This window comes from Octopus sinensis, linkage group LG1, assembly GCF_006345805.1.
Source record: "Octopus sinensis linkage group LG1, ASM634580v1, whole genome shotgun sequence".
NCBI classification, from domain to species: domain Eukaryota; kingdom Metazoa; phylum Mollusca; class Cephalopoda; order Octopoda; family Octopodidae; genus Octopus; species Octopus sinensis.
The window spans coordinates 72,926,517-72,951,366 of NC_042997.1; the positions used below are offsets into that span (position 1 = coordinate 72,926,517).

The 24,850-nt window shown below is 36.0% G+C and overlaps 1 protein-coding gene across 2 annotated transcripts in view; it reads left to right on the forward strand.

Moving 5' to 3' along the window:
- The window catches only part of LOC115213149 (progesterone-induced-blocking factor 1-like), a 42,736-nt gene extending 18,377 nt beyond the window's left edge, over positions 1–24,359 (forward strand). The window contains exons 3-4 of one of the 2 annotated variants that reach the window (XM_029782094.2): positions 6,359–6,363; positions 22,617–24,359. In XM_029782094.2, the coding sequence (XP_029637954.1) occupies positions 6,359–6,363; positions 22,617–23,780 (1,169 nt within the window). In that variant the 3' untranslated portion in view covers positions 23,781–24,359. Of the gene's footprint in view, positions 1–6,358; positions 6,364–22,607 lie in introns of both variants that reach the window. The other variant, XM_029782086.2, reaches the window with a different exon arrangement.
- The last annotated feature ends 491 nt before the right edge of the window (positions 24,360–24,850 follow it).

The following is a 24,850-nucleotide window of genomic DNA, read 5'->3' on the forward strand; positions in this document are numbered from 1 at the left end:
CTTCCAACATAGGTTTCAAAGGAAACATTGGTATTATTCCTGAGGTAATAAAACAATGTAAAACAATGTAATCATCTCGTCAGGAAAAAAAAAAATAATAAAACACATCAATAAGCCATTTTATCCAAATGTGATTTCTGCATATATGATGAAGGGAACGCTGGCAAGTTATTTTTAAAAAAAAAACCTTTAATAGATTTAACATCAAAGCAATTTAGAGAAAGAGAAGGAGGAGTAAAAGAGAAATTGACAGAAAATTAAGATTGGAGAAATATAGTGCGATAGACGAATGGAAATAAAGCTCAAAGGCATGTAAATAGATATATGTAGTGGAATGAATTGAAATGTAAGAGGACAGTCAAAAGTCAAATTTTATAGATTGGTAGAAGCTACTTATATTGGGTTGGTACATAATTATTGTGGCTTTTTTTCAACAAATTTTATTCAACAGAAACAATAACAACATGCAGTAAAAACATCTTTAAATGATTATTCCAGAGCATATTCACCACCTACTTCAATTACTGCTTTCCATTTGCTTGACAGATGGTCAGACCATCATTTAAAGATATTTTTGTTAAATATTGTTATTGTTTTTGTTGAATAAAATTTGTTAAAAAAAAGCCGCAATAATTATGCACCAGCTCAATAGGAACCAAAAGTATGTTTTTGCCAATGTTTGCAACAATAAACACATTCTTTAAAAGTGTTTACAAGAGAATTGTTTGAGAACAATGAGATACTGTTCTTCAGTACAGAGTGGACAAAAGGATTTACCTTTATCTATGATAAAGGTAAATCCTTTTATTGAACCTGGTCACAGTTCCTTTATTTTCGTTCAGCATCTAGCAGTCGTGTTAGAGGTGCCCTGTGTCAAAAAATATTCATAGCAGATGTTCTCTTGACATTGTTCATATATGCTTGACTCGGGCTCAGAAGTTACAGCCCGAGTTGTTATCTATAATCGTAAAAATTAGAAGTAATTCAAATTTAATGTTTTCTTGAAACAATAAATTTCCATAGAGATTAGGATTTAAATTCCAATCTATGAAAAGTTTCCATTCTACAATATTCTTAAAGGAACGCAAAATTATCCAGCAACTCTGGCTAATACGAAGGAACCTGGTAGGTATAAAAGGCTAACTGGCATCTCTTATCAAGAGTACAAGCAACAGTCAGATCATTGATGTTTGTCATGCACTCCACTTTCGTTATTTGATTGGTGTTGTTCTGTGTGTAAAGATCAGTTGAGTTTTGCAGGGCTGCTATATTTTTCCCTTAACTTAGAAATGGAGAAAGACATAGTGCTAGATATAAAAAATAAGCCATTTGGGGCTAGAAATATTACAACAAAATGTGTCTTATGCAAAATCTGTGATGAGCTCGAGTGATAAAATTTGTGATAAGCCTGAGTGACGCTGATCACCTGGAGTCGCCTCTAATATAATCTTAATAATACTAAAATGCTAGGGATGTAACCAAAATATCTCAGAAATAGTATATTTTATCTTAATATTTTTTTGCATATTTATTTTCATACTTACCTTCAGCAGTGCAGTAAAAATTTTTGTGACATTTCGACCTTTATTTATTAATGAAAATGAGTAAACAGAAATTTTGTAAACACACATACAGAATACACACACACATAATGAATGTCATGGCGGGGCAATCAACACAAACACATGTCTGCTATCTGTGACATATACACATACAGTTTTCGCACTCTCTAAGGAAAAAAGTTGACTTTTTGATATGCGCAATATTTTAATCGTTTACAAATGTTTTTAACTGAATGTGATTTCAAAAATGTAAGCTGTTTGTAGAGTAAGTATTTATATCTTAGCTTTCTTTAAACAGACAATATTTTAGTTTGTTTTTTTTTATTTTCAAGTTGTTAATTTCTGTAAAATTTATTTATTTATTTGCTTTTGTTTAAAACTGAAAGAGAGGACAAAGTGAAAGATGTATGTAGGGATATATAAAATGGACTTGTGTGTGTGTGTGAAAGTGAGAGAGAAAGAGAGAGAGTGAAGGGGGTGTGTTGTTATGTATATGTACATACATCAATACATTTGCATACATCTTTTTATGTACGTGTGCACATGTATGTGTGAGAGAGAGTGAGTGAACATGTGCATTCTCATGTATGTGCAAGTGGCGCTCTCTCTCTTTCTCACACACATACACATTCATAAATTTTTCACTTTCTCCTCTCTTTCACTTTAAAACAAAAGTGAATAAATAAAGTTTATTATGGAAATTAACAAACAGAGCCAGCTGATATGGATGATGGTTCCGTGAGTCAAAGCAAAAGATTGCCCCAAGGCAAAAATTTTTTCATTCTCAGCTCCAAAGATTTGGCTGCTATTCCTAGCTCACCCTGCTACCATGTAACTGCTATTTTTGATAAATAGCCCAAAATGGCAGCCAAATCTTTCCTTTTCTAGGGAAAGGAGCCGTTTATGCCTGATTTTGATGTCAGATTCATTGAAAACATACTAAATAACCTGGAAAAGAAAAAGACCCATGAAACAAAACTCTGTTGCCAAGAAAGTCATACTTTCCTAGTGATCCAATGGATCAAGGGTAGTCTAGTTTATATGTATGTATGTATATATGTGTGTATGCATGTATGTATGTATATATGTGTGTATGTATATATGTATGTATATATGTATGTATATATATATATATGTATGTATGTCAGGTCACTTTCGAGTGCTACTGGTAACATGTAACCCAGTACAACCTGTTGCATGGTCGGGCCATCGGCGACTAAACCGGCAACCCCACCAAGCTTGCTTGGTGAGGAGGGTGTTTATTGGACACCCTGCTGGAGGAAAAACAAAACCCGTCAAAGGGCAGAGGAACTCTTGAGAGTCAACGGCCATCCAATAATTGTGTAATTATATATTTACTGTATATCTGCCTTTTTCTCACTAATTTTTATATATTGTATATTTTTATAACTTCATTATATTCATTATATAAATTCTTATATACTTCACATCATATATTTTATGTATATTTTGTATATCAATGTTTTTTTTTATATATATATTGTATGTTTTATTTTTAATTTTTTTATTTATTTATTTTTTTCATTATATCAATCTTATCCAGCTTAAGGCTGTACCATGCGCGGGGACATAGAAATAATTGGACTGAATACCCGATCGCGCGGTTAAACCATTGGGAGTGAAGGACTCCTAGCCTTTGTTAGGGCATCCTTCTAGGAGAAGGCAACTCAGGTAACTGGGATAACTCCGACATAAAACCTGTGGTTACCGATGATGTTGACTTGTTCTTCTTTTCGGATTATGGCTGCTGTTGCTTAGTGGGTGGGATTGACTCATTGCACAGCCTTTCCTCACTTGAAAAAAAATCTTCTTGCACAGGCATTGCACGATAACAACGTTAATTGATTGATTAAATTGATCAACTAATTCATGATTGTTGATAGTGTTGTGAGTCTCAACTGAATGGCTTAAAAAGCAAATAATTAATGATATAAAAATAAATAGCAGTAAGGACTCTGGAACCACATCAGATGAAAGAGTCTGGCCCGGCAGGGGCCCCAGAGCATCACAGTTTGAACTCGGCCATCATCATGCTACTGTGATAGAACCAAATAAAATATTGAATATTGGCTGTTGGAATGTACGGACACTGCTTGACTGCAAGTCCTCTGAATGTCCTGAACGAAGGACTGCACTTGTTGCGAAGGAGCTTCAACGCTATGATCTTGACATCGTTGCTTTTATCTGAGACGAGATTACCTGGAGATGGTCATCTTACAGAATCTTGTGGAAAATATACATTCTTTTGGAAAGGGAGGAATGAAGAGTTTAGAGGAGAAGCTGGAGTAGCGTTTGCTGTTAAGACTACTCTTGTAGACAAGTTGGAAGAATTCCCTGTCGGAATTAACGAGCGTCTTATGTCCATGAGAATTCCTTTGGTTAAAGGAAATTATGTGACCTTGGTGAGTGTGTATGCTCCAATTGTGTGCTATACTGATGAAGAAAAAATTTCTTTCTACCATGCTTTGGAGGGCAATATAAGAAATATCCCTCGGGCAGACAGTCATCGTACTGGGTGACTTTAATGCTAGAGTGGGTAGGGATTTTAACACATGGACTGTAATTGGAAAGCATGGGGTGGGAAAGTGTAATTGTAATGGCATCCTTTGTTGCAGATGTGTGAGGAGCTGCGTCTGTGTGTTACCATTACCATGTTTCAACAAAAGAATAAGTTTAAGACCACATGGATGCACCCTGCATCTAAAGAATGGCATATTCTGGATTACATCCTTGTTAGAGTGCATGACAGACAGGATGTGCAGTGTGTTCGTGTTCTTCGTGGAGCTGAGTGTTGGACTGACCACCGCCTAGTACATACAAAAGTGAAATTAGTCACAAAACATAAAATCCGAGCTGCAGGGATTACCCTGTCTAAAAGACTGAATGTTGATTGTCTTAGGTGTAATAGTGTGAAGAGAACTTTATGAGAGGAAATGAATGCTGCAGATATTGGGGGGGATTAGCTGACCCTTAAAAAGTCAGTTTATGATATTGGCAAGAAAGTTCTGGGATTGATACAAAGAAAGCATCAAGAATGGTTTAAAGAAAATGATGAATATATAGATCATTTATTGGCTGATAAAAGACGTACTTTGTCACGCTATCTGTCAGCAAAGCCACAGGAAAGGGAAGTGTTGCATAGGGAACTCAAGAATGTAAAATCACGTGTGAGGCAAAGGCTTTCTCAGATGAGCGATACATGGTGGAATAAGAGGGCTGATGAGATACAGGTGGTGTTGGATTCCAATAACACAAAGCTGTTGTATGGTCTTTTGCGAGAAGTTTATGGACCAACGTCTTCTCTGATGGCACCACTTAGAAGCAGGGATGGTAAAGAACTTCTTTGTGATTCACAAGGAATTCTGTGAAGGTGGCAAGAACACTTTGATGAAATTTTGAATCAGCAGTCTATAGTTAGTGAGGATGTTCTCAATCACACCCATGGATTGCCTGTGACGGCAGCACTCGCAGAACCACCAAAGTTGGAAGAAGTTGCAGTAGCTGTCTCAAGGATGAATAATGGAAAATATCCGGGTATGGATGGAATACATGTGGAGTTGTTGCAGCTTGGGGGTGAGAAACTTCTGCAGCAACTTCACTCTTTGTTTGGTAAGATATGGGCTAGTAAAGCTGTACCTGAGGGCTGGAGAGATACAGTAATGGTCTTGTATAAGGGAAAGGGCAACAGGAATGATTGTAGTAACTATAGGGGAATATCATTGCTTTCTGTCGTAGGAAAGGTTTTATGCAGAGTACTTCTGGATCACCTGCTGAAACACGTTGCAGATTGTGTTCTTCCAGAAAGTCAATCTGGCTTTCTTGTGGGACGTGGCACTGCTGATATGATCTTTTCAGCTAGACAGCTTCAGAAGTGTGTGGAACAGGGTCTGGATTTGTAATAGAAAAGCATTGTGGAAAGTCCTCCAGAAATTTGGGTGTCCTGAAAAGTTCCTTGCTTTGGTTAGGTCTTTTCATGAAGACATGAAGGGTAGGGTTAATATTAGGGGGAATATGTCGGAGCCCATTTAAATACAAAATGGAGTAAAACAGAGGGATATTCTAGCACTGACCCTCTTTGCCATATATTTTGCAATAGTTTTCTGTATTGCATTCAGAAACTGCAGATATTGTGTTTACATCCATTATCAAACCTCTGGCAGCATATTTAATATCAGGCACTTTGCTACAAAAACAAAGGTATTTACCTCTATCATAAGAGACTTTTGTATGCAGATGATTGTGATCTGGTAGCGCACACGGAGATTGATATGCAACACATTTTGAATGCATTCTCTGATGCTTGCTCTGCCTTAGGATTGACAGTCAGTCTCAAGAAAAATGTTGTCATGTATCAACCTGCCCCTGGTAAGCAGTATAGTGTACCAAATATCTATGTGTATGGTAAACAACTTGATGTAGTTGATCAGTTTGTCTACCTGGGAGGCACTGTTAATAGATATAGCAATTTGGATGATGAAATTCCATACAGAATTAGAAAAACAAGTGATGCTTTCGGAAGGCTAGAAAGGTGCCTTTGGAGTATGCAGAAAGACAAAGATAAAGGTGTACAAGGCATGTGTGCTCCCTTCTCTTCTCTATGCCTGTGAGACGTGGGTCACATATCAATACCACCTTAAACAACTGGAACGTTTCCATCAGATGTGCCTCAGACGGATCCATAGCATTAAGTGGAAGGACCGCATCAGTGATCTTGAAATATTGGAAGGCTCTCGGTGTGAAAGTATAGAAGCTCTTGTGTTAAAGCAAAGGCTCAGATGAAGTGGTCATCTGGTCAGTATGAAGGATTCAAGGATGCCAAAACAACTCTTTTATGAAGAGTTAGCTAAAGGAGAACGACCTCCACATAAACCAAAAAAGAGGTATAAGGACTTGCTGAAGGCTTCCTTAAGAGATGCTTGCATCTCTCCTGACACATGGGAAGGCATAGCTATTGATCGTAGCAGGTAGAGAAGGATTGTACACGAGGGGACAGCCACTTTGAGAAATCTCGAGTTGCACATGAGAAAGTAAGGAGGAATGTCAGGAAGGGCATCGCTGTTACACTTCCAGATGGGAAGGGTCTTCCTATGATGCTGACATGCAGTGTCTGTGCAAGACCCTGCCTCAGTAAAGCTGGACTCAAGAGTCATCTTCATAATCATAAAGCGAGACAGATGAGTGACAACCTGGCCACTGGTGGTGGTGTTACACACCTTAATAGTCATATCTGTCAGGCATGTCGAAGAGAGTGTAATTCGGCAGGAGGACTTAAACAACATGCAAAGTACATGAAGCCAGTTACAACTACAGCCGGCTATTGCTGGTAAAGGTTTTAGGTGCCAATTCTGTACAAGACATTGTAGATCTTTAGCTGGGCTAAAAAGTCACATTTAATCACAGCACTAATAACAGTTAAGCTTCGTGCAATGGCCATACTCGATAACGAAGAGGCAGCCTTCATATATGTATGTATGTGTATATATATATATATGTATGTATATATATTTGTATATATATATATATATATATACATACATATATACATACATATATATACATATATATATATATATATATATATATATATATATATATATATATATATATATACATATATATATACATATATATATACATATATTATATAATATATATATATATATATATACACATATTATATACATATATATACATATATATATATATATATATATATATACATATATATATATATTATATATATATATATATATGTATATATATATATGTATATATATATATATGTATCTATATATATGTATATATATATATGTATATATATATATGTATATATCTATATGTATATATATATATATATGTATATATATATATATATGTATATATATATATATATGTATATATATATTTGTTATTATATATATATATGTATATATATATATATATGTATATATATATATATGTATATATATAACGGGAAGCTTTATGAAAATAGACAAAAGACGAAGGCAGGTGGAAAACAAACAAACAATTGTATTAGTATGGCGCTCAGGAAATATAAATAAAACAAGTCTTTAACGTTTCGAGCCTACACTCTTCAACAGAAAGATACACAGAGAGAAAAAAACACAGAAAGAAGGAGAGAAAAAAAATGCGTGCAGTAACTAACAAATCAACATGGCGATCTGATTTCGGCCAGAAGTCAAAGATCAAACATGAGACGCGAGAGCGAAATAAGGGGAGATAATAGGGTGATAACAGGGTTGAATGACCACCTATTATATATGTATATATATATATATGTATATATATATGTGTATATATATGTATATATATATATATGTATATATTATGTATGTTATATATATGTATATATATATATAGTATATATATATATATATATATGTATATATATATATATTATATATATATTATTATATATATAATATATATATATATATTATATATATATATATATATATAAAGCAATAAAGATTCAAGTTAATTTAAATGAATTTACTTGAATGTGGTACCTAACTTAGATGCACCAAAAAAAACTATACTGTTTTAACAATACAGTAATGTGGGGTGATTATAAGCGAGAAAGAAGCAACAAGAATGGATAGGTTTTTAGTACAATCGTTTCATACAAGGACAGGCTTTATTAAAAGTTGTAAAAATTACAGCATATAAACGTGTCCCGTACTCATCAGCTAAAATACATGTGAGTTCTCTAGACATCCTAGTGGTTGAGGCTATACTCATGAAGTAATGTAGATAATTAAGTAACATAAACAGATTTCCAAAGTTCATTAAAGTTCTTTAAAGGTGATGTACAGTCTTATCACAGAATTTTAAAAAAGTTTTTTAAAATTCTGTGATAAGACTGTACATCATCTTTAAAGAACTTTAATGAACTTTGGAAATCTGTTTATGTTACTTAATTATCTACATTACTTCATGAGTATAGCCTCAACCACTAGGATGTCTAGAGAACTCACATGTATTTTAGCTGATGAGTACGGGACACGTTTATATGCTGTAATTTTTACAACTTTTAATAAAGCCTGTCCTTGTATGAAACGATTGTACTAAAAACCTATCCATTCTTGTTGCTTCTTTCTCGTATATATATATATATATATATATATATATATATATATATATGAAAAAACAAGTCAAAATAGAAAATGCTAATATAATTTTATAAAGAACATTTCAGTACCGGGTTTGCTCATTTTGAGACCTTTTCAACTGTAACAATTAAATAATTAAATTTAGAAAAATTAAAAGAAAGGTTTTTTTAAAGGAATATTTGTATAGTGTTCAAATATAAGTGGCATTCTGCCTTTCTCTGTCTCCCTTGTTTGCACTTGTGTGTTCGAGGCGAGGCGAGGCCGTTATGAATTCTTGGTAGGGTAGAAGAAGAAGGTTGATGAGGAGAGGGGGTGGAAAAATTTGGGAGTGCCTTGATGGTCATATTTTGAATGGTCAGTAACGGCTAGCAGTTGCAGTTCAATTCAGGAGAATATTTCTATTGAAAGGTTTGTTTATGGAATTTGCATAGGTGTTATACTAAAAAGCAATAGTGATAAAGTTAAGAGGTAGAAGGTGGAGCAGAAGAAGAAGAAGAAGATGACGATGTTGATGATGATGATGATGAGGAAGAAGAAGGAGAAGAAGAAGATGATGATGACGACGATGATGATGATAATGATGATGATGATAATGATGATGATGATGATGAAGAAGTAGAGGAAGGAGAAGAAAAAAGAGAAGGGAGAATATGAATGGGTGAAAGTAGTGAGGTGTTGTATGACTTGAAGTTGGCACGTTATAGATTATAGCTGTGATTGGGGCTGATTTGTAATGGATTCTTTGGAATGTAATATTTGTGTGTGTATTTCTGTTATTCTAAAGTTGACTTTTTTCTTCTCCTTCCTCTACTTCTTCATCATCATCATTATCATCATCATCGTCGTCATCATCATCTTCTTCTTCTCCTTCTCTTTCTTCTTCTTCTTCTTCTTCTTCTTCTTCATCATCATCATCAACATCGTCATCTTCTTCTTCTTCTTCTTCTTCTTCTTCTTCTGCTCCACCTTCTACCTCTTAACTTTATCACTAATGCTTTTTAGTATAACACCTATGCAAATTCCATAAACAAACCTTTCAATAGAAATATTCTCCTGAATTGAACTGCAACTGCTAGCCATCACTGACCATTCAAAATATGACCATCAAGGCACTCCCAAATTTTTCCACCCCCTCTCCTCATCAACCTTCTTCTTCGGCCTGGAACACACAAGTGCAAACAAGGGAGACAGAGAAAGGCAGAATGCCACTTATATTTGAACACTATACAAATATTCCTTTAAAAAAACCTTTCTTTTAATTTTTCTAAATTTAATTATTTAATCGTTACAGTTGAAAAGGTCTCAAAATGAGCGAAACCGGTACTGAAATGTTCTTTATAAAATTATATTAGCATTTTCTATTTTGACTTGTTTTTTCATATATATATATATAATATATATATATATATATATATATAGGTGCAGGAGTGGCTGTGTGGTAAGTAGCTTGCGTGACATCTTGGGCAAGTGTCTTCTGCTATAGCCCCGGGCCGACCAATGCCTTGTGAGTGGATTTGGTAGACGGAAACTGAAAGAAGCCTGTTGTATATATGTATATATATATATATATATGTATGTGTGTTTGTGTGTCTGTGTTTGTCCCCCTAGCATTGCTTGACAACCGATGCTGGTGTGTTTACATCCCCGTCACTTAGCAGTTCGGCAAAAGAGACCGATAAAATAAGTACTGGGCTTACAAAGAATAAGTCCCGGGGTCGATTTGCTCGACTAAAGGCGGTGCTCCAGCATGACTGAAATAAGTAAAGGAGTAAAATAGTATGTATGTATGTATGTATATGTATGTATGTATATATATGTATGTATGTATATATGTATATATATAGGTATGTATATATATATGTATATATATATGTATGAATATATATATATGTATATATATGTATGTGTATATATGTGTATATATATGTTTGTGTAATATATATATATATATATATATATATATATATATATATATATATATGTATGTATATGTCTATATATATATGTATATATATATATGTACTAGCATTATGACCCATCGTTGCCGGGTGCATGTATATATGTGTATATATATGTGTACATCTATATATATACATCTACACATAAAATACAAAATACAAAGTTATATCTTGATATCGCTAGTGATAACAATACTCAAAATATATAACAGACTGGAATTGTAGGCCCGTCTCTTGCAATTTCAATCAATTGTATCTTGTCCTCCCTCTTGTATAGAAGTGTGGCTACAATCCAGCCTATCTCTACTTCTGGGGTGACATTTTAAATTTTTATCTGGGACGTCCTACATCCCAGATATAAAGGTAAATATAAAATATTTCCACTATGCAACGTTCGAGTTGAGTACTCCCTTGCACGCTCCATTGACTCAAACCTTGCTTCTATTGTGGCGAATTTACCACGTCTGGTTAGATACTTGATATCTTTCATAGTCACACCAAGACACTTTTCAATGGTGCTTCCTTCAGGTGTTCAAATCTTTTTTTTTTCTCTACATTGTATACTTTATAGACAATAGTCTTTTCTTTATTTAATTTTTTATTTCGTTTGGTGGTGTTATCTTAGATTCACCGTCTTTGTCGGTGATCAATCCGAAATAGGTTTCTATTTCTTCCATTTTAATTTTAATGAGTTTGCACCTGCCGACGGCTGCAGCGAAATTCATTTTTGGACTTTCTTCTATCAAAGGCATTCTAACAAAAATGCTTCCGTGTAAACGGTGAAAATATTGTCAATTTCCCCAAATAGGGACACAATTCAATTTTTAAACAATAACCAAAGCTCCTTCTCCCAAACTTTATAGACCGTTTGGGTGTCGGTTTGGTATCTGGAATGGGATAGCTTACCTCATGAGCAGGTAGAAGCTCTTTAATCTTGGTTGGTAATCTACCTAGGAGAAGGAAACTAAAGAGATGGTGGTGTGGATTTCCACCTCGGCATCCGAAACTCAGAGTTTTATCTTGGCTACCGAATAATTGTCACATATTATATTTACATATACATATCGTCATCATCATTTAGCATCCGCTTTCCATGCTAGCATGGGTTGGATGGTTCAACTGGGGCCTGGGAAGCCAGAAGGCTGCACCAGGCCCAGTCTGATCTGGCAATGTTTCTATGGCTGGATGCCCTTCCTAACGCCAACCACTCCGTGAGTGTAGTGGGTGCTTTTTACGTGCCACTGGCACAGGTGCCAGACGAGGATGGAAAACGGCCACGATCGGATATTGGACACAGGAATGATATTTGATCACTTTATAGACCGTTTGGGTGTCGGTTTGGTATCTGGAATGGGATAGCTTACCTCATGAGCAGGTAGAAGCTCTTTAATCTTGGTTGGTAATCTACCTAGGAGAAGGAAATCTCCAAAATAAAACCTGAGGCCTTGGAAGTTCCTGGTTTTGTCAATTTTCATGTCACACCAGTGAAAGTCTTCTTGGGCCACTAGGTGGGGGTAGTGCAGTGCAAGCTACACCCACTGAAAATTATTCGTCTGCATAAGTACTTCTTGTACACCAAATCTTAGTAAAATTGGTTGGTTCGCAGAAACCTAAAAATGCGCTTGTAACTTACTCTGAAATGTTAACAGATTCAGTAAATGGCAAAAAAGGCTTGGAAATGTCAGGGGAACAGGTCTGGCTCAGCAGGTGTCCCAGTGTATCATAGGCTGGCCCAGTCATCATCCTGCCACTGTGGTTGAACAATCTTTAAGAAAAAGTAGAAATAAACGTTCTCTGAATTTTTGCTCTTGGAATATGATGATAATTGATAATTTCAACAAGTGGCCAGAAATGCATACTGACTGCACTTATTGCATGTGAGTTTAAAAAATATTCCCTTGAACTCATCTCTCTGATGAGGGTCAAAAAAATGAATCTACTTATTGATATACTATCTTCTGGAGAGACCTACCTGAGGGTCAGTGCAGAGAATCTGGTGTTGGGTTTGCTCCCAAGAATTCATTAGTATACCCCATTGCAGAATTTCCAAGTGGTATATCTAAACAAACCATGTCATACCATATAAATTACAAAAGGTAGGTGTCTTACCATTGTTAGTATTTATGCACCAATAATGTCTCATTCTGATGAAACTGTAGGGCAGTTTTATGATAATCTAACACAGTTATTGATGCAAGTACCAATTTCTGACAAGCTGGTCATATCAGGAGATTTCAACACAAGAGCTGGAAATGACTACATTTCATGGCCTGTTTTAGGCTGACATGGGATTGGAAAATGTAATAAAAATGGAGTAGCTCTTTTGACATTTTGTACTGAAGATAATCTGGTTGGTACCAACACTCTGTTTAAGCAGAAAAATAAATATAAAACCATCTGGATGCACCCAAGATCTGGCATCTCATAGATTGTATTTTGATCAGAAAGCATGATATGAAAGATGTTTCTAGTGTTTGGGCCATGAGACAAGCATCTAGTGCATGGAAAAATAAATTATTCAATAATGTCTAAAGCTCAACAGTCTAGTCCTAAGGTACCCAAATGGCTAAATGTTGCAAACTTTAAATTACCAAGCAACTTGCAAAGATTCCACAATGCTATAGAAAGTATCAATCTTGACTCAAACAATCTATGGGAGGATTTCAAACAAAAATATTTCAGGCTGTAAGTTAAAAGTTGCATGTATATATATATATGGTCGGGTCATCGGCGACTAAACTGGCAACCCCACCAGGTTGTCCTTCATTTTTGTTTATTTATATGTTTTTCACCTATCTCAGAACATGCTCTTCTGAAGTTTATTGCAGACTGTGCATTTAATACCCTCCCTAGTGAAGTACCTGCCATCATAGACTAGTTATTAGTGACTTTAAACTCGAGGCCAAAAGCAGACCAATCTGGAAAAGAAGGACTTGGAAGCTTAAGAACCCTTCATATGGTCAGAGATTTAGGGATATCCTTACCGAGAAATTTGATGATAGGGAGGAGGAGTGACATAGAAGGCAGCTGGAAATTCCTGCAAGACAGCTTGCTGAATGCCACTGACCGAATCTGTGGCTGGTGCAAAATCCCTTCCAGACCTAGGGTAATATGGTGGTGGAACAATACCATAGACAAGGCCATTAGAGCAAAAAAACTGTCTTGGAAGGCCTGGAAGGGTTGGGGTAGCAGGAGAATGTATCAGATAGCCAAAGGGAAGCTAGGAGACAGGTATATATAGCCACTGGGGTATCAAATTATTGGATCAAGTGATGAAAGTTACAGAGAGAGTTAGACTAGATGAGATGCAGTTTGGTTTTGTGCCAGGCAGAAGCACCACTGATGCTATATTTCTTGTAAGGCAATTGCAGAAGAAATATCTAGCCAAAGATAAACCTCTGTACTTAACTTTTGTTGACTTGGAGAAAGCTTTTGACAGGGTCCCTTGATCCCTTATCTGGTGGTCAGTGTGGAAACCGGGGATAGACGAGTGGTTGGTAAGAGCTTTACAAGCCCTGTTGGTAGGGTGAGGTTGGCAGCGAGTATAGTGAAGACTTCTGAGTAGAAGTAGGGGTTTACCAAGGATCAGGCCTCAGCCCCCTCTTATTCATTATAGCCCTCCAGGCAATAACAGAGGAATTCAAGACAAGCTGCTCCTGGGAGCTTCTCTATGCTGATGACCTTGCTCTAATAACCAAGTTGCTGCCAGAACTAGAGACAAAGTTTAGGGTGTGGAAGCAAGGTCTAGAATTGAAGGGCCTTTGGGTTAACCTAGCAAAAACCAACGTCTTAGTAAGTAGGGAGGCTGTCAAATCACAAACCCCTTTGGGTAGATGGCCCTGCATGATCTGTAAAAAAGGCGTGGGTAGAAACACACCTTTTTCTGCCATCATTCTTGATCACTCTTTCTCTCTCTCCTCTTGCTTTTCCCTCTGACTAGGTAACCACATATCTCCTGTTTCTGTCCTCTTTTTTGTACCTCCCTCTTTCTCTCTTTCTTCCTCTCCCTCTCTCTTTCACTGGGTAACCATGTACCTCTTCTATTACAAGACACCTGTTTTTGCCTCTCTATTTATCTGTCACTCTCTAGCCTTTCATCACCTAACATCAGATCACCTCCAGTGCCCCCACCGTTATAGCAAGACACCTGTTTCTGCCTCTTTCTCTATCATAATCTAACCTTTCATCCTCTGACACAAGTTCCTTCCTCAAATGCCCCTGTCTTGCAAGTTACTTGGTAACTCTGCCAGTGCTTGTGCCACATAAAAAGCATTCAGTCCACACAATAAAGTAGTTGGCATTTGGAAGGACATCCACCTGTAAAAATCATGCCGGAACTAACCTTGCCTGTGCTAGTGCTGCATAATAAACACTGAGTCCACTCTCAGAGTGGTTGGTGTTAGGAAGGGCATCCAGCTGTAAAAGCGTTGGCAAAACAGACACAGTAGCCTGGGGTAGTCTTCTCCCTGGCCAGTTCTTGTCAACTGTCCTACCCATGCATGCATGCATGAAAGACGGATGTTAAATGATGATGATGATGATGTGCGTGTTTATATATATATATATATATATATATATAGTGGTTGTCTACTCCTAATGCAGAATCTGACCACCTCTTATACTTACACCTTAGATCTATCATGGCGTCTGATGTGTCTTTGTTAAACAAGACAATGTTTTGAAAAGACACTCACATAAATTGCATATCCGATTTGGACCACCAAGAGCTACAGTTAAGTTTTGATCTTTGTGGATCTTAAAATGTCTTTTGAGGCCTCTGTAGATTTGCAGACCTTATGGCATATATAGCATTGACAGGTGTGCACAGATAGAAAGGCAGAGTAGTTGGTGGAAGTTCACTTTTTGGGTCTGCAAATGAGATTTGAGCCCAGCAAAAGAAAGGCATGGCCTGTCACAAATTGTACACACCAAAAGGTTGTTGGGATTCATTTTCTCATTGATCGGAGCATTTTTCTTTAAATTTCTTTTGAGTTTCACATGGGTCATCTCGGTTTCTCCAAAAACTTTCACTCCACTCCACACTTTTGTTTGCCATCCAGCTCAGTCTGAAGCAAGGGTTTCTAATGGACTTTGGATCCATTCCAAGTGTCTTCATGTTAGTCCTTATACAGTTCTTAAACCTTTTTTAAGGCTTACAATGACCACATTTCCCTTCTTCAAGTTCGCTATAAAACAACTGTTTGGATGTGTGGTCATCTGCCATTCAAATATTGTGGCCAGACCATCTAATTTGATTTTTCGAAATCATTGACTTAATTGATTTTGTATTATTATGCAGACTTGCAGCTAGCAAGTGACAAAGTATTCTGTCATCAGTGTCAAGATGTTTTTGTAGCTGAATTTATTTTATTCTACATAATACCATTAATAGTGCTACTCACTCATGTAAGGAGTAAGATTTTCAGAGAGAGAGAAATAGAAATTTGTACCATGTCTTTCCTATAGTTGTTAGCATGGTAAACTAGATGAATGAGGAATTTGATACACAATAGACTGTCTTGCATTAGTCATCACATTCAACCTGTAACAGGAACCTATATCCATGACTTAATTGTGTTGTAGACTTGATACCTTGTTTTGATTTTAATACTACCATCTGGCCTTTGGATGCCTTTAGTAGAGTTTACTTTAATGCAAAGATTTGAACCAAGTCTCCAATTTGAGAATCCCTTCTTCTCACTAGCCTCAGATTTATTAGAAAAATATCCAATAACAATATCAACAAAGGTGACTGCAGTCTTGGAATGATTTCCATTTGCCTTCTTTATGCACAGCACCATGAATTAACAACTGTGTATTCTATAATACTCTTACTCCTTACATGAGTGAGTAGCACTATTTAAAGGGTATCGTGTAGAATAAGGTAAATTCAGCTACAAAAACATCTCGATGCTGATGACAGAACACTTTGTCACTTAGCTGCAAGTCTGCATGATAATACAAAATCAAATATACCAGCTGTCATAGTTTTTGTTTGTGTAAGTTGTAATATAAGCTCAATTGCTGCAGAGTACAAGGTGCTTTTTATTTCAGATGTAACAAATTCATTTAATTTACCATGCTAACAACTATAGGAAAGACATGAATGTCACAAATTTCTATTCCTCTGTCTCTGAAAATCTTTGGTTTTATAATCACATAGTGAACCCTAGAGAATCCTACTCCAGTGAGAGAAAGTCTCAGCAAACTGGGTCTGGAATTGAATATTCTTCAAATAAAAAAAAAGATTCTTACACTCTCTAGCAACTTCATTAGTTGATAATTGTATTTAATCCTCAGAAATGTAATTATGTGTTTTATAAAATTAAAACCTCTTTTCACATTTATGTTTGTTTCAGATAACAATCACTCGTGTGAATGTGACATAATTTAAAGTTTGTTTTTTTCTTATTTTGCATTGTTAGATGTTAACAGGTAGTTAACATAATTTGTTTCTGCTATTTAAATGTAATAATTAGCCTGTTACTTTGTAACAGTGGGACAGGTTAACTTATGCAGATGAAACCCAAATTATAAAGGTACAAGATTTCTTGTATTACACCAATTTCTGTAATCTTTTACTATTCCAAACCTTAAACTCTTTTTCTGTGAGATGCATCACAATCTTTTCTTCTTTGTGTCTCTCCATTCTTATCTTCATCAAAACATATTCTATCTATAATCACTTTTATCACTGATTTCACCACAACCTTATTTTTCATGGTTCTCTCTATTTTAACTCCACAGACTTCCTTACCTCCTCCACTAAATTCTCTTTCATCAATTCTTCTCATCTACTCACATGTCACTATCTGTAATATTTGTTCTCAGCTCCCAGCCATCAAACAGTGCATTTAATAATTTCATTTTCTTCTCTATTTCATCTGCACTCAACATATCGCTCTTCCCATAGCTCTTTACACCAATCAGCTCAACCTACAATTGCTTTCCTTCCAACTATGCAGCAAAACTCATAAGCTCTACCAATTCACTTGCCTAACATCTACTGTGCCTACCATCTCTACATCTATCATGCATTCGCACATGCTTATCATTCAAGCTCTTAACAAACCTCTATGGAGTTGGAGCTGAGCATTTAATCTTTGGTAAGAGCTGTTCCTTCATACCCCACATTGTTTGTGTGCAAGTTCTTAACCCATATTGACACCAAATGATTCTTGCGTTGCATGAAACTGGTGTCCTAGTGATAATAGGTTCTTTTGGTCTCTTCTTTTCTTAAGTTTTATTTTCAAACAGTTGCTTTCTTTGAGTGACTTTATTCATTTTATTTTCTATCTATCGATAAAAACTATTGCTTTCTAATGCATGCTAATTCCTTCTTTCAGTAAGATACAGTAATATCAGGTCATCCCTTTAGTAAAAGGGAAAAAGCTCAACCACAACTGAGAAGGGTACTTCATGGAAAAAAGGTTCTTCTCTCTATCTGGTGGGATTGCAAAGCAGTAATTCACTTTGAATTATTACCACTTAATGCAACAATCAATGCTCAAGTCTACTGTCAGTAATTAGAGCATTTGAACCAAGCTTTAAAGAAAAAATGACCCACTTTAGTGAATCGAAAAGGAGTGTTGTTTTGTCAGGACAATGCATGACCCCACACTGCAATGATCACATCACAGAAGATCGTAAAGCTTGGTTGGGAACAAATTCCTTATCCACCTTATTCTCCCAGTTTTGCTCCTTCAGACTACCATCTGTTTCGTCGTTTACAGAATCATTTGAGGGACATAACTTCTGCAAGCCAAGAGGAGGTCGAAACTGACATTTCAGAGTTTTTTACTTTGAAACCAAAAGAGTTTTACATTGACGGGATTAAAACGCTTGTAAATACATGGAAGGAAGTCATAGATAATCAGGGAAAGTACATTGATGATTAAATTTCAATTAAATATAACATTTGATCTATTGTTTTCTTTATTCAAAATTCAGACAGAACTTATGGGATGACCTGATATTTTGAAGCAAGGTATTACTAAATAATTTTTTGTATGTATGCGTATTCTTTTATGTGTTTCAGCCCTAAGGCTGTGGCTATATGTAAGAGATGGTTTCCTGAATTCATAGTTAAGAATAATTTCCTGCACTCATAGTTAAGAATTAAAACTGTGACCTAGATTTTACATCTTTTCCTTTGTCTCAGTTAGAGATTTATGATGTCACCTGTCAACTTTATCTCAGTTCCTTAGTTTAAGCAGAAGCTGACAGATCATTTAGAGGTTAAGAGAGATAAAGGAAATATATTCCTTTGTTCTTGAGTATACATTGAGTTTTCTCTATTCTGTATAGCAGTTAGTAGTTTCCATTGCTTCAGCACAGCAGTCAGTGCTTCCTTAGCTTTGCATGGCTTCACTTTCTAGTAAACAGCTGGACCTGCTAGACATGCACATCTAAGAATGTGTGAACATCATTGTTGTCTTTCGCCTTGAACTGCTAAATTGCTAATTGCTACTAAGCCTTGTCTACTGACTCTGCATATGTATAAAAAGACTGTAAATATGCCTTTCATCCTTAACCACCAGTTGCGTACTGGTGTCGATCTAATTGACTGGCCCCCTCCCCCAAAATTTCAAGCCTTGTACCTAGAGTAGAAATGAATATTCTTCTTTTCAATGTTCTTTATTATGCTGTCTCCCAGTAAAGTTGTAAGGTACCACACAAGTGGAAATATATATGAAAGAAGGTTTGAAAATGCAATTTTAAAGATGTTTATTCACTTGAACGGTTTCCCTTTTTTAGAAAAAGATTATCAAAAGTAAAATGTAAAGCTTTGTATGAGCTTCGTTTTGTTAAGTACTGGGTATCACAAAAGTTTTAAAAAAACAGAAATGTATTCTTTGATAATAATAAGAAAATGTTAAAAACAGTTTACAAGAAAGTATTCGAGAAAGTAATCAGAACGGGACTCCAAAAAGTAGAGTTCAATAAAAATCATGTTTGTTTGGTAGTATATATATATATATATATATACACAGAAGGAGATATATTTAAGAATTTATAAAAAATTGTAGAGAAATAACTGACCTTTCTGAGGTCAGTTACCCAAATATCAAGCAGAACATGTTGTTTCCATATTTCTAGCAGAGTGAATTGCATCATGATGCTGTTTTTCTCACAGACGGTGACTAACTGACCCTACTATACAGTGTTGTCGACAAAAATAAACAATGCGCATGCACAAAATTGAAAATATAAAATGGCAACAATTTACCTATCATACTCTGTACATATACACACACAAATACACACACATGTATGTATGTATTTATATATATTATAATTATTATTTAAAACTGTTTGATTTTACTACATGTGACTTGAAGTTTCATTCAGAAACCGAGCTCATTGGGCCCAATCTCCCAAATGGAAGGATACAAGAAGTTCAGGATGGCTACCAGAAAGTGGGCTGCCATTGGTCAAGTCAATTCACATGGTGTATTTAGAAGTGAGATCAACATTCCAGTGACACCAAATGCATTAAAAGGGAGAATTTCTTGGACTGCATGACTGAACAGGAAGCTAGTGGTACCTTACTGTCTGGCTTGTCTTTGAAGGGTCTTGTAGGTGAGGGTGGGTGTGCGTTTGTGTATATACCTGATGTATAAGTATGTAAATGTGAATGTCTGATGCTAATGCATGTGTATCTGCTTTGCATGTGTGTGTGTGTTTGGTGGGGGTATGCTAGTTTGCAGGTTGGTGAGAGTTTATGGCATCAGCTCATAGGTATGTTTGTAAATGTTTGCTCAAGTATTTATATGTATGGGTATAGGTATGTATAAGCTAAGTGTGAGTATTTATGTGCACAAATATGTGGGCGTATGTTTCAGCTGTGTATGTATCAACTGTGTGTGTATGTGTGTGAATACCTGTGCATTTGTGCCTGCTGTATACGCATGTGCACATACGTGTTTAAGATGCATATATAGGTGTGTTCATACAAATGGTTGGCGAATGTTAGTATGTATGAATCTGTGCATGTTTGTGTAAAAGAATATGTATGTGTGCATGTGTGTTATCATTTGGTGTGTGCATGTGTGTACATATATATGCATGCTTTTGGCATTTTGTGTGTGAGCTTGACTAATTTATGCTAGTGTTGTTGTAATAACGTTGGTTGGGAAGGAATTTATCATTGGATAGAAGTTTGGTGGTGTTAGGTGGGGGTAGGTTTGGTTGTGTTAGGGAGCAGAAAGAGAAGAAAAGCATACAGACAATGACATGTGTGTGCACACTCATGTATATGGTGTTACAGGCGATGTATAAGTTTGGAAAGTCCGCCTGTGTTCTGCATAAGCATTGATAGTTAGGAATTCTGTCCTTGGTTGTGGGGCAGCCAGTGTGTAGGTGCAGTCAATGTTAAGGTGGTATATCTGGTTTGTTGGTGGCCAGCGGTTTGAAGTTCACCAGGTGGGTGTACCTTTGTTGGCAGCAGTAAGATAGTTCATATTTTTTGTTGATAGATATCGCAGGTTGGTGGAGAATATGCAGTCTTTTGCAGAGACAGAGCTGGCAATTGCAGGCACTGAGTGATTAAGGTGGAGCCCTGTTGATGATAGTCCATTTGATGTTGAAGGTTTTATTCCTGAGGTCATGAAGCCTCTAGAGGAAATGAGACTAAGATGTGGAATTCTGTTTATCCCTGCATCTAAGCAAATACCTATGCAGCATGTACCTTCCCTTGAAGTCAGCCCATGTTGTGCCTTGTGGTGCTATTGCATGGTGAGAGAGTGGCTCTGTAGATTCTGGCCCTTGAGAGGCAGGATCCTTCTACAGAGCAGCCAGTAGGGCATTGGAAATTACAAATTGGGTTGGAGATTGTGCAGGTGCATGTTTGTGTCTACTGTAGCATGCAGTGTTAGAAGTAAGGTTGTCTAAGCAGGAGTAGTTCACCAGGACATGGGGGTTGAAAAGCTTATAGTGCTTATAGTCCCTAGGGAAGTGTTTTTTAACCAATGACAGGAAGCTCCTAGCTAAGTTCTAGGTTAATGGAGTGTTGAACTAGATTATCTTTCTCTTTCTAGTTCTCTTCAGGTGCAGGGTGGATGTTGGAAGTCCTCCATATATGTTAACTTCTTGGAAAATTCACTTGTCGCCAATGCATCTTTGTAGTGGTGGGTTGGGGGTGAAGGCAGTCTTGTTGAAGATCTCCCTATCGACTGACAGCCTAGATATTCCTCTGCTAATGTGTGCAATTAGGTCCTTCCCAAGTTCCTTGATGTGACCTTTCATATAGCTTGAGATTTCCAGGACATAGTCCCTGTGTGTGTGTGTGCATTTCTTGAGGGTATCCAAGATAAATAGCCTGATGAGGTCAACAATCTCAACCACATTGTAGTTCCCCATAGAAATGTCAAACAGTGGATTGCCTTCTTTCTTCACCCAGTTACATTTTTATTAAGGATTTTCCATGTTTTGTGTGTTTCTTGCAATTCATTTGAAACAATAATCTATTTCTCAACTATTTCAGTCTCATCTCATCTTCAGTTTGTAATGTGCTGTTGGTATGTGTAACTGTAATTTCTGTAGGTTTTATAACCAGAACCTGTATAGACCTTATCAGAAATTTAATTGTAAGAAATTTGATTGTTGGTATTTAGTATGTAATATATGTGTATTTTTTCTGAGTATATTTTAGTTTTGCTCTGCATTGTAACTCTTCCATCATTAATCATTTAATTTTGTGTGAAATTCTACTTAGTATTGATGTATTGTCCTCTAGTACTCTCTGAGTAGACAGTAGTTATGGTTCCTAAATTAAGCTTTGTCTAAAGTTTTCATATCTTAAGAATGATATACATTTGTTTATATCTGCCAGTAACTAGCAGCAAAACTATACAATTGTTTACTTAAGCCTGTAGATATGTGTTATTATTATTACTATTGTTACAGGATTGTTTATTTCTATTATTTTTAAGGCGAGTGAGCTGACTAATCGATGTACTTTGATAGGAGAGAAAGTTCAAGAGACCAACCTACAGTTAGAAGATGCTAAAAAATCTCGGGAGGAGTTGTATGAGAAATATATTTCTTCCCGCGACCATTACAAATCTGACTATGAAACTCGTCTCAAGGAAGAATTAGCAAAAATTCAATTGAAGACAAATATGGAAATTGAAAAACTTCGAACATCAACTAAAGAAATGTATGATCGAGAAAATCGAAACTTACGTGAAGCCCGTGACTTTGCAGTGATGGAGAAAGACAAATTTGAACTAAAATGTCAAGAAATTCAAGATAAATATGACCAGCTTATGAATGAATTCCGAGCCTTACAGACTTCTGGTGATGGGAGATTGTTAGATTTACAAAGTGAGGTTAAACTAAAAAGTTTTGAAGCAGAACGAGGTAATTTGGTCTTTGAAGAAACTTGCAAAAATTTGAAACAGTGTCAGTTAGACCTGGAAAAAATGGAAGCAAAGTATGATGTCTTATTGAAAGAGTACTATGCAATGGAAAACATGAAAGAAAAGACTATTACTGAGCTGAATTCAGAACTAGTGTCTAAGAATATTCGTTTAGATTCTTATGAGAAGCTTGAAAAAGAGTTGGATGAAGTTGTTTTGCAAGCTGCTGAGTTAACTGATCAAGAAAATGCTGAGAAGGTTCTCTTTGCTTATGGCTATGGTGCCAATGTACCAACAAATGCAAAGCGTCGACTAAAACAGAGTATAGATTTGGCACGAAGAGTTCTAAATCTTGAACGGCTCAATACATCACTTCAACATGATCTTGAAGCTGAGAAGAAATGTGTTCAACAAATAACTGAAGAGTTAAAATCTTCTAAAGACCTAATTCATGTTTCACAGCAGCCACAAAGCTACCTTGTTGAAACTCTTAAAAATCGAGACAATATGTTAAAAACACAAAAAGGAGAGCTTGATAATGCATTGAAACAGAATGAGATCCTGAAAACTGAACAAAACCGACTTTTAACCACACAAAATCAACTGTCACAAGATTTAGATCGTTTGCTCCATCACCAGGCTGAAATTTCTCTTATGAAGCAGGTTCTGATGAAGATATCTTCTGGTAAATCTAGTGGAATTGATACTTTGATAGAAAGTGGTATTTCATTCACTCAGGCATGACTTATGCAATATCAGTCTACCATGTGTTGTTACGTCCCTAGCAGATGAGGATAATATTCTTTCTAAGTTTGATATCAATATCTATTGCATTTAATGTGTTGCTTAGTGACTTCAGTTTAAGAAAATGTTTTGTTGAGAAGTATTTATATCCTTAAAATATCTATATTGAGAGTCTGTAAGATCTATTGATGTTTATATTTTTGTATATTTTATATAAATTTACATATAACTGCAATTATTTAAGATTTAAGACAACGTACTACTTTTTTCAGCCCACGGGAAAAAATGTAGCATTAAAAGAGGTGGTAGGGGTACTCTGAAAGAAGTCTTTCTAGGCACATCAGCCTAGTAAAGTTCATATTTTCTAAGCTATAATTTTGATGTAATTGAAGTGACTCATTATGGCTGTCTAAAATCCTTGGAACAACAAAGGAAAATAGATCTCTATTTAAAAGTTTGTCATCTTAAAAGTGTTTGGTTGAAAGTTAGCTTGATAGAACCTATCTTTCTTTCAGCTTATTGATTACTGTCAGATGTCACAGATTTGAGGAACAAGAGAAGTAAAATGGTTCAACCCAGGATCAAATTGCACCTTGGTTTATTTATTTTATGTCACAGCACATAATAGCATTATTGGTTACAGACTTCCAATGGGTCAGTTTTTCTGATGGTGAGTGCAACAAGTAAGCATCTGTAACTCAGTCAACTTTGATTGAAACCCTTTCTTTTTGGCCACTGTTTACATCCTTCACCAAAATATAATAAAAGATATAACCATGTGCCTACGCACAAACAAACATTCATGCATCTACTTTTCCATGCTGGCTGCATTCAACAAAGACATTTTTCAGACAGTATTTTACAACTGGATGAATTTCTTGTCACCTGATCTGTTTTCTAGTATCTCATTGCCCATCACAAGTACAGAGCTCCAGGACACTGCTGACACAGAATGTAAACATGACATCTCATGTTTTTGCTTTGGTTAAGCAGTGTCATGTGTAAATTACAATGGCCTCTTACTGAAGTGCCACAAAGTGGGATAGAGCCCAAAGCCATGTGGTCTTGAA